Source organism: Vigna angularis, chromosome 9 (assembly GCF_016808095.1).
Source record: "Vigna angularis cultivar LongXiaoDou No.4 chromosome 9, ASM1680809v1, whole genome shotgun sequence".
NCBI classification, from domain to species: domain Eukaryota; kingdom Viridiplantae; phylum Streptophyta; class Magnoliopsida; order Fabales; family Fabaceae; genus Vigna; species Vigna angularis.
This window is the reverse complement of record NC_068978.1, coordinates 2,025,787-2,036,603: the sequence shown is the minus strand read 5'-3', so window position 1 is coordinate 2,036,603 and position 10,817 is coordinate 2,025,787. Positions and strand designations below refer to the sequence as shown.

At 30.6% G+C, this 10,817-nt stretch overlaps 1 protein-coding gene and 1 pseudogene across 1 annotated transcript; one reads left to right on the top strand and one right to left on the bottom strand.

Moving 5' to 3' along the window:
- The first annotated feature begins 2,123 nt into the window (after nt 1–2,123).
- Nucleotides 2,124–4,134, top strand: LOC108320456 (uncharacterized; annotated as a pseudogene).
- Nucleotides 4,135–7,359: 3,225 nt separating this feature from the next.
- Nucleotides 7,360–9,272, bottom strand: LOC108320549 (inorganic pyrophosphatase 2). The gene is made up of 4 exons (XM_017551995.2): nt 9,113–9,272; nt 8,899–9,020; nt 8,444–8,642; nt 7,360–8,022 (listed from the first exon to the last, which is right to left on the bottom strand). Exons 1-4 carry the CDS (start codon nt 9,248–9,250, stop codon nt 7,639–7,641), a joined length of 843 nt encoding a protein of 280 aa, XP_017407484.1. The 5' UTR covers nt 9,251–9,272; the 3' UTR covers nt 7,360–7,638.
- Nucleotides 9,273–10,817: the final 1,545 nt, after the last annotated feature.

Below are 10,817 nucleotides of genomic sequence, written 5' to 3'. Positions count from 1 at the left end.
ATGATCTAAGTACCCCTGACTCTTCAACCAAAGTTTGATGTCGGACGCCCAGGTTGCATAATTTGTGCCATCTAACTTGTCAATGGACAAGTGTACATTCACATAATTAGTATATATTGAGGGATCAGAAGATGAGCCACCAATAGAGGTGTTTGTAGACGAGGAAGACGCCATGGAGAGGGAGAAACCCTAAAAATTCAAAGTGCTCCGATTGACGCAACGACCACAGATCCAGAAAGAGGGCGAGGAGGCGATCACGGCGGTGCTGATCGGCGGCGGAAATCTCCGGCGACGCGCCGGCACGCGCAGCGGCAGCGGCGGCAACGGCGACTCTTGCGGCGGCGCGTGGAGGCGCGTGAGAGCTCCGATCGCGGCGATCTTCGTGCGACGGTGGTCGCCCGGCCGAGACGCTTCCGATGGTGTGGTCACCGGTCGATTCTGGTGCTCCGGCGACGGCGGCGGCGGCGACGGTGGCGACGGCAGCGGCGGCGACGCGACAACAGCAGCAGTGATGGGTGCCGGAGACCGTGGAGTTGACTGGAACTATTCCTGTGCTCTAGATACCATATGAGAAATAAAGAAGATTGGGAGAAAATATCCCTTATGTGTTTAGACTACACATAGGGTAGTTTATTTATATTGTAAGATATGGGTCAATGCCCTTAATACAGAATAGACTAAGCCCAAATAACAGAAACACACATCTTAACATCTAACAAACTTCAAATTGAAGTTCACAGCACTTGCATACTTGCATATATTTACAACTCGCGGGTTTGAGTTAGGTTGGGTTAGAAAAAATTGTATTTTTTTTATGCGAGCCAAATTTCAATCCGGCTCGTTTAAACCCGGTTCATGCGGATTGAACTCGTGATGGATCGGTTGGCCCATCAATCTACCTACCTAATTTTGTTTTACTAAAATTTAATTTTAATTTAATTAAACACCCGTGTTGGAAGTGAAATTTGGGAGTGAAATTTGTTTAAATTTGTATTATAGGAAGTTTGTAAGTTTTTTTTATTTAAAAAAATTGTAATTAAGTGAGCCAGTGAGTCAACCCGTTTACTCACCAACCCGTGATGGGTCGAGTCGGGTTTAAATTTTTCTGACTCACTAATAAATGAACCAGGTCAGGCCAAATGACCCGTTTTAACAGCTTTACTTACGTATGCATAAGGGCTAACAAGGAATCTCCTTTGAACAAACTTCAGCAATTTAGTACACGATCAAAATCTATCCCTTATATACTAAAATAATTTATAACCAAATTATTTGTAAACATCTTTCAAGTATAATGATTAATCGTTGATAGCTGAGTAATATAATTTCTAGTTACTAAAAATTAATTGACCAGAATTTAAAATTACTAAAATATTATCATTATTTATATTCAAATATTGATATTTTAAAGATACAAACAACACTGATAGTAATCCAAACCTTAAATAAGAATAAAAAATCAATTATATTATGCTCAGTCCTAACTTTTGTAGGATGCATGATATATTTTACTTTCCATTTATCTCCTTGTTTATGCTGCAACTTGATCATGTATTGTACTATTTCATTTTAATTGGCAGTATTTTATTGTTCATTGCTAGCTTTTCTGTGGAGAAGTATTGGAAACGAAGCAGGATCTTGAAACTAGAGTTGTCAAAATGGGTCATCTGGTCCGATCCGGTCCGGTTCATCATGGATTGGTCACTTAGTGAGTCAATCCAACCCGGTTCATTTATTAGCGAGTCAGAAAAATTCAAACCCGGTTCGACCCACCATGGGTTGGCTCACTGACTCACTTAATTAAATTTTTTGTAAATAAAAAAAAATTACAAACTTTTTATAATTCAAATCTAAATAAATTTTACTTCCAACCTGGATATTTAATTAATTTTAAAAATAAAGAACTTAAATAATTTTTTCAAACAAAAAAAAATAATAAATACTTTTTTATAAAATAAAATTAGGTAGGTGGGTTGGTGGGCCAACCCAGCCTACCACGTTCAATCCGCATAAACCGAGTTTAAATGAGTCGGATTGAAATCTCATCCACGTAAAAGAAATACAATTTTTTCAAACCCAACCCATGGTGAACCAGATTGACTCGCGGGTTGTGACCCATTTTGAGAGCTCTATTTGAAACCTTGGATTCAATAGCAAAAGCCCTAAGTGAACTCTTATATGAACACTGCAACATGGAAGGGGATCAAAGCTATACCAAGATCATGAAAGCTGTTTCTGATTATTTGCAGAAGAGAATGACTTGCAAGTCTTTACTCCAGAATATGAAGGTCTTCTGACTTCAAATATGGCTCTTGTACACATACAAGATATATATCAATTTCTGAATCCTGATAACATCATCTTGTTTCTACTTTTTTCTCCCAGTTGTGGGAAATTGAAGATTTTGAGCGCACGGATGATTGTTGCAGGGTTGGTCTCAATTATTATGGTTATATAACCCAAAGGTAAGTCAATTGTGCTTTGTATCCTTATTTTGTAATTGGAGCCTAAGTATATCTTTTATGATATGACTAAATATGTCAGTTCCTGCTTATTTTGATGGAATGTAGGTTCACAGCAAATACTGGTCAATCTAACATAATATTATCAAATAGCTTGAATAATGTAACGATCGGAACGGTAATTGGTTGACTGTTTATCTGTTTTATTGCAAAGTTCAATGTTCATACCAGTTTCTTTTCTGTAACATTTTTGTTTTTGTTTTTTTTTTTTTTCAGAACTTCCCAAACTTGGATGCATTTTCTGCATTTGTGTTTGTCTTAAATCCTCACGCAACCAACAAAAGGCAACGGTTCAAGCTGTATGGCACGAGAAACACAGGTTGATTACTTTATTTCTTATGATAATTTTCTTGTAGTAGGTTAATTTTATTTTTTATTTCATGTTTTCTGTCCTTTTGGAGAGATTACTACATTTATTGTTATTAATGAAGCTGATGGTTGTTAACAATTAACATTTTTATTTCGATATCTGATTCATATGGCCCTGGAAATTTACATTAATGTTGTGGATCAAGTATCGGAATATAGCAAATGATGAATTCTATTTTCCGACATTCTGTTGTAATAATACGTAGATAAAAAGTTCACTACTAAGAAATTTGCTAGATGTGGTGGAGGAGATTCAATCAGCTCGGATAGTGCTTAAAAACTTGGTCGAGGCAAAGTTCTATTCTCATTCAGGTAAACAAAAAATTTCTTTACACTATGCAGAAAGTTCTTTCCATATTTTTCCACATATATATTTTTTTTTAAATTCCATATCCAATTTTCATCAGAATTTGTGTTCATACTTAATATACACTTGCATATCTAGGCTTAAAAATTATTTTTGTTATTTGTCTAAATATGTTTCAAGATTTCCTCTTATTTTAGAGAGAAACGACACACATACACATAGATCAAATTCTTACGTATTTGTTTTTTATACCACTCTAAAAGGTCTTTTACCAATAAAGGTATCTTATGTGTATATAAATACATGTTCATCTCTTATTTTAATCCGATGTGTAACTTTTTTTGTATCCAAATCTCAAATATATGATCCTTCTAGCTTTAGTGGGAAACAAAAGTCTCTGCCATCATTGCTTGTAGATTAGATAAGAACTGCAACCGAGAGTGAGAGTTGGGTACTCAAGAATTATTAGGCTTTGTAGAAGTATTTCCCAGGCAGTTCATGCTTGCAATAAAAGCAAATGATTGTGAATTTTCCCCTTCATTGTTGCCAATTTTAGGTTTATTGTTTATTAGTTTCGTTTTCTATATCTTCATGCTGATTGAGAATATTGTTGTGTAGAATGTGAAATGTGAAAAATTATTAATTTTATTAAAGAACTTTGTTTAACTTATAATAGTTTTTATAAAGAAATGTTCCATTTATATATCATGATTGTAGAATTACTTCCCATTATAACTTGACGTTCAAAAATAAACATTTGATACAGTATAAACGATAGAATACAAATACTGTGATTGCGAAAAATCGGGAAAGGAATTGAATCAAATCAATTGAGTGGTCACGAAAATGACTAAACTGAAATCCCTTCCTGACAGTGGAATACATTTCTGTATGATATGATATGATATGATAGATTACTTTCTTTTTATCAATGGCTTTATTACAGAGATTACGGGTGTGGTCAACATACGAGGTGAATCAGCACTACAGGGACCACTTTCTAATTTGAAAAGTTCATTGCAATATCAATAAATACGTTGGTCTAAATTCATCTGATTCTGACCATTTTCTAGGCCTAGTCACTCATCTGATTCTGACAATAATTAAAACAGTGTTTTCCTCAAAATCGGAACCAACGAGTGCCATGCTTCTTCTGAGATAATAATACTATTCTACTGTGCTTAAATTGAGAATGCTTTGATGGCTGATACGTTGAAACAGGTTCAATTACAAACTTTGTTTAATTAAAAAAAGTATTTAGTTAAAATTTTTAATGAAGTGTAAACTATGATCCTATGAAAAGATTTCATAAATTTTACCTTGAGTGATTGTCGAGTTGTTGGTATAGATCAAAGGGGAATTTATATTATAAAAAAACATTCAATGTTCAGTCAGTAAAAGTTTATCACTAAATTGTATCCGAGTTGTTCATATAACGAAAATGTGTTTTGTTATTTATTTCGGTTATGAAATCAAGTGTTTAATGTATCTATATGTTTAACTTCTTGTTTTCGTCACCGTTGGTTTTTATCTGTTCAGTTAAATTACTGTTTGGATAATTAATATGACAATTTAATTGTGATTCAATTGCTGATAACACTTTGTTTTAAACTAATTAGTTTCATGATAATTTCATGATAATTAGTGATAATTAGTATTAGTGATAAATTCCATAGAAGTTGTTCTACCTAACACTCAGTGGATATCTAAACTGCACGCAGCATGATTCCATGCATGCTACATGTATTTCCCACAACACAACTTATCTAAAGTTTTCAAAGAGGCAAAAGATGGAATACATTACTTCTACGGAAGGAGTTCCAGCATTGCAGAGAATGATTTTAGTACATTGTTTTCATCAAACCCTTTTTTTCCCATTATCAAAAATTAAAACACTTCAAAATCTAGTTGTAACCCAAGAATAGTGCAAAACATAATAAAGTTATACCTATACAAGTGTAAAAAAAAAATATTAGAAAGTGAGTTTAAAGTCTAACTCATCTCCACAAAATCAGCTTATAAGATGAGGTTTGCATCTCATTTATATATTATAAATTGGTCTTATCTCTAATCAATGTAGAACTTCCAATAAAAAGGTTAGCAAAATGACTTGGTCAGCAAAGGATGATCACGAAAAATAATGCAGTATATATACGTTGCTACTTGCTAGTGTTCTCTATTTGGTTGATAATCTATGTTATGGTTACAGTGTTTTTATATGCTTTCATGCTTTATCTTTTTCTCAAGTGATATCCAACTTGTGTGCATTCCCTAATTAATGGAGGTATAAAGCAAGCTAAAGGTTGTTTAGTGCGCATGATATGTTAGAGACAGTACTCAAAGAGGGAAAAACATATGCAAAGGAGCATCTCTGTAGCCTTTTTTTTCCTTGATTCATTTGCGTGTGCTATGAAGAACAGACTAAACAAATTCAGCCATTTCTGAGAAAGCAAAGAAGATGTCAAATTAACAATGATGATGGAAAAGGCATGGTGCACAGGGAAAAGGAGATTGATTTAGATTAGATTTTATGTTAGACATTGACCACAATCATTATAGTATGTTGTTTGATTTTTTGTCCTATAATTGCCCAATTTGTGATGGTCTTGTGCTTAGCATATATGTCCATTTTCAGTTTATCCTTAATGCAATAAAGATTTAAACTTTTATGAAAACTACTTTAAGACGATTCAAAATATAAAAAAATTAAGATTTTTCTTAATACTTGAATTTTATATCTAATTCAATATCATAAAATCAATCAGTGATATATTTATTATAATTTGATTATATCATTGTCTATTTTAGATTCTTAATATACGTGCATCTTGATAAATGAATATCTTAAATATAAGATTAGATATTTATGATTGATCAATAGTAAATAAACTCTTAATAAACTTAATTATGATACACTTTAAATGATTGATATAATCTTAATAATTGGATTTAAGTCTGACTTAATTTTAAGATAAAGTTGTACCGTACCGAGTTATATACTGGTTCCATATTATTTTAAGTTATTTCTAATAATTGATGGACGATATTAAATTGATTGATATCATTTTAAGTTTAATTTATTGACTTTATATTAACAAATTGTATTTTTTATTCAAAATTATTTCAATTTACCATATGAACTTTAATATATTTTTTTGTTAACAATAATTTAAATAAAAATAATATACAAATTATTATTTAAGAAATATATTTAAAATTTAATCCTATAAATCTCTTTTATAAATTTTCCTTTTATTTTTGAAATTTTAATTTTTTTATCATTAACAAATTTAATTTTATTTTAATATAATTTTCACTACTTAAATTTAAATTTATATTAAATTTTTACACAAAGACAAATCAGTAATCATTTATTTTTATCCATTAATACATTTTTTTAAAATTTATCACATTCTCACATCATTTACAAATTCTCATAAACTTTCTCTTCAAATACTTTAATCCAAATAATATCATATTCTCATAATCTTCTCAATTTCATTCACTTACTCTCTTATATCCACTTCCTAATAAAAACACAATTGATAGAACATATTTTTATCATGTGCTTTATTTGGCAGACAACAAACAACATAATACAAAATTATAAAGTACATTCATTCAATGTTCTCTATTTCATAAATTAAAAAAGCACGAATTTTTTTTTCTTATATTTGAGGCAGGAAGGAGCATATATTCAGTAATAATTATCTTAAAAAAAAATTGTTTTATTACAGTAGACAGCCACCAACCATATGCGTTTATAGTCCAGAGATATTTATTTCCCTTTAGGTACAAGATACAAATTGCTGTGCTTCCAGTGGAATTTCTTACCAGAATAAATTCATTTTAAAAAAATTATCTGTGCTGCAACAAAAATATCTGGTTTAAAGGCACAGGTCAAATTCTTAACTTTTAAGCTAATAATTCAAGCTTTTACTGAGTACTGAAAAGTTTATTTGACAAGCACCACAATAATTACTTTTTCCCTTTACACTTGTATTCATTAAAATATTGTTTAGGACCATTATATTTTAATAATTTTTTTTAATAATTTTTTAACAATAAATTATGTATTATTATTTTATTGGTATGTAAATTTAAAACAGACCATCACAAGTTACCACATAAATTATTATAAAATATTTGTTAAAAAAAATGTTGTTAAAAAAAATACTTTCCTGTCTTTTATTATGGTCAAGGACCAAAACACCATCTCATACATTGACACATAATGCAACAACATTCCTTAAAATAATGCAGAACTTGATAACACCCTATAATGCTTTATAGGCTCTCATTTTTTCCTCAGAGCTTCAGTTCAAGGCACCATGTCTAAGTGGTCTGAGACACACTATTTTTCATAGATATTATCACTTTTTTTTTGTAACTTGAAATATATATCATATAAAGATTGGTGGAGATTATAGCTGTGATTATTTATTGAGGAACTGAGAGAGCTTTTGGCAAAGGTTGATGAGTGTCAATTGGAATTGGAGTTGGCAGCAATTTGCAATCAACTGAGATTGTTTGAAGAGTATTATTGTTAATGGTGTTGTTTCCTTCTTCAATAGCTTTGTTGATGAGATTGAGTAGAACATGTTGAAGCTCTTTCCCATCTCTCCAACCATGCACTTCTGCCTTTATCTGATTGCAATTTTTTGAAACTAAATCACACAGTGGAAAGCCTGTTCTTGGCATCAAAAAGTCACTTTCTTTTAGCTTCAAACTTGGGCAAAAATCTCCATTTCCATCTCCAACATAGATCACTTTCTTCTTTCCTGCTTCTTCCTGGGACTTTTGGATCCTTTCTATCACCAATCCCTGCAAGCCATTTTTTCACAACTTCTCAGGAAAAAAACTTCAAACAAATGAAGTATTTACAGTACAATGATAAATACACAATCATAAGGTATTACTCTATGTTCTGCATAATCCTAAAGTAAACAGATTATGTAAGTAAATCAATAGATAATCTTGTTACTTTAAAGACTATTATTTAAGATTGATAATCTAATCCTTGATGGATCATTGACATTTTCTATAAAATATTGCAGAACTTTTCAGGAGTTATCTTATTTTCAGCTGAAAATAAGATAACTAGAATGATAAATATTGAGGAAGTAAAGTGATAAATCAGGGATTCAAAGCATAAAAGATAAACTATAAATCATTAGAATGAATGTGAGAGTTAATTTAATTGCATGGCCATAAGTAAATAGATGTTCAGAAATAATGCAATTGCCTTGCACATGTTTGGTGGACAAAGATTGCATCCATGGGAAGATTTTAGATAATCATGGTATGGACAAATGTTGAGACTCCCTTCTTTGACATAGCTGGGGTTGCAAATGATCTCTGAGAAACAGTTCCACACTCCATGATGCTGCAGAATTGTCTCAATGAAGAAACTATTTGCATCACTCACAATCTTCAGATCACACCTGAATCAATTCTCGATGTTAAAAATAATGTAAGTGTAAATCTAAGTTCCATATCGAGTAAAAAATAACAAAATTTAAATATCATATAAGAGAAAAAAAATCTATAAACTCATTGTATGCATGTTTTGAATGAAAATGGTGTAAATAGGTATATATAATGGTTTTGTAAAAGTATCCAAAAAAACAGCATGCAGATTAAAAACCAGACAATGGTTTTGTAATTGAAAGTAAAAACAAAAATACTGTGTCATTTTACCCAAGGGAATAAGCTGCCTCAATAGCAGGAACAATGCAAGGATGCATTGGTGTCCTCTTCAGAATTTCAACGATGTCTTCAATGGTTTTTCCTTGTGAATGAAGTTCTTTCATCATTCTATCCTGCAAGATTCAGAAAAAACAAAAATATACCAACCCAAGCATGAAAAGAAAAAATCTTGAAAATTTTATCACTACTTCAAAAAAAAAGTAACCATGAGAGGGTTCCAAGGCATGGTAGGAAGAAGCTGGTAGAACTTTTGAGTTAAAGCAGTGTCATCAAGCACCCAATTATCACTGTCACATTCAATGATTGTTGAGTCAAAGTCAAAAATGACCATAATCTCAGCCATTTTGAGTGCAGCAGATCAAATGTTTGAGATAATCTGTGAGGTCATGCAGTGAGTGAGAGGGTATTTATAGGGAAAGAAGGTTAGAGGTTGCACGAAAGCATGATAATAGAATAGATATTATTGCAGTCAGAGTTAGGAAAAGCCACTTTCTATATACTTTTTCATATTTTCTTTTGTTGGGGCAAGTAATTTAGAGAAGATAGTGGTGCATGACACCCTCTGTGGTGGCATGAGATAGATATGTTAATGTTAGTAACATGTTAATTAACATGTGGACTCTAATTTAAGTGTAACCTAATCCCACAATAATCATAATAATTTATAAAAAATAATTACAATAATTTATAAAGTGAAATTTATAGCTATTTTTAAAAATTTATAACACATCTTATTTTAAGTCGATGAGAGATTTCCAACCTCTAATTTCATGGATAATAATCCTACTATAAAATCAGATGTTTAGATTTAATTTACATAAATTGTCTCTAAATTAATAAAATTAGTCTATCCATTTTAGCCGTGGAACTCAGGTTTATATCATAATAATGAAATAGATATTATAAAGATAAAATAATTATTAAAAAAATAAGTTTTTGTATTTTTAAAAGAAAAGGAAAGGTAAAAAATAAAAAAAGATAATGTCAAGTAAAAGTTTTATGTGTGTTAGTATTAATTTTTCTTATATTGTGTGCTTTAGTTTTGAAATTTTGAATTTTACTTTCATCCTTTGTAAGATTGAATTTGGATTTATATGTTTCAAACACTTTTTGGAACAAAGCTTTGTAAAATTTTCAAAATATGATTTTTGGAATGAAATTTTTAGAATAAAATTTCTAAAATGCACTATATACACTCTGGAATAAGTTTTTTAGAATTGAATCTTCAAAATAAAAATTCTGAGATAAGTTTTTCATGATAACATTTTCAAAATATATAATATTTTTTTTTAATGAATTTGGGAAACATCTCTACATGAAATATGTTTTGAGAAAAGCTTTTCTAAATGCATAAAATGCATTCCGAAAAAAGTTCTATAGAATGAAATTTTTATGCATTGTTCTTTTTTATTCCTTTCCAGTAAGGCGATGATGGAGGAGGTTGCGACGGTAATAGTACAGATAAGGGTGTTTTAGGCTTTTTCTATTATAATAGGATGCTAGTAGTAACTCTGGACGTGCAAAAAGCAATAGCCTTAAAAAAATTCAGGTGTACATGTAGCATGTTTTGGTTTATGGATATAAAGTATTTTTATGTATCTTTAGCATATTTGTTAGTTGAATTTATGACTCTTCAAGAACAACACTAGTGCATGTTTAATTTTTATTTATCATTTATCTTTCTTTTCAAATTTTAAAAGTAAAAGTGATATTTATATATTAAAATAAATAAATGAAACTTAAGTAAAGTGATGGGAATGAAATAAAGATTAAAAAAATGGGATGGAAATTAAGTTAAAGAGAAAGCTAGTGTATGTTGACAATTAGACTTAATTATATTTTTATCATAAGATTATACAATCTTGTAGAAATTGTTAACAGATATTTTATTTTAAAAATTTTACCACCTG

What these genes read in the sequence shown, in the direction of transcription:
- LOC108320549 (XM_017551995.2), bottom strand. Translation starts at nt 9,250, where the DNA reads ATGGCTGAGATTATGGTCATTTTTGACTTTGACTCAACAATCATTGAA. An exon ending in TGCCTTGGAACCCTCTCATG is followed by an intron (nt 9,021 to 9,112) that starts GTTACTTTTTTT and finishes TGAATCTTGCAG; the next exon opens with GATAGAATGATGAAAGAACT. An exon ending in GAGGCAGCTTATTCCCTTGG is followed by an intron (nt 8,643 to 8,898) that starts GTAAAATGACAC and finishes GAATTGATTCAG; the next exon opens with GTGTGATCTGAAGATTGTGA.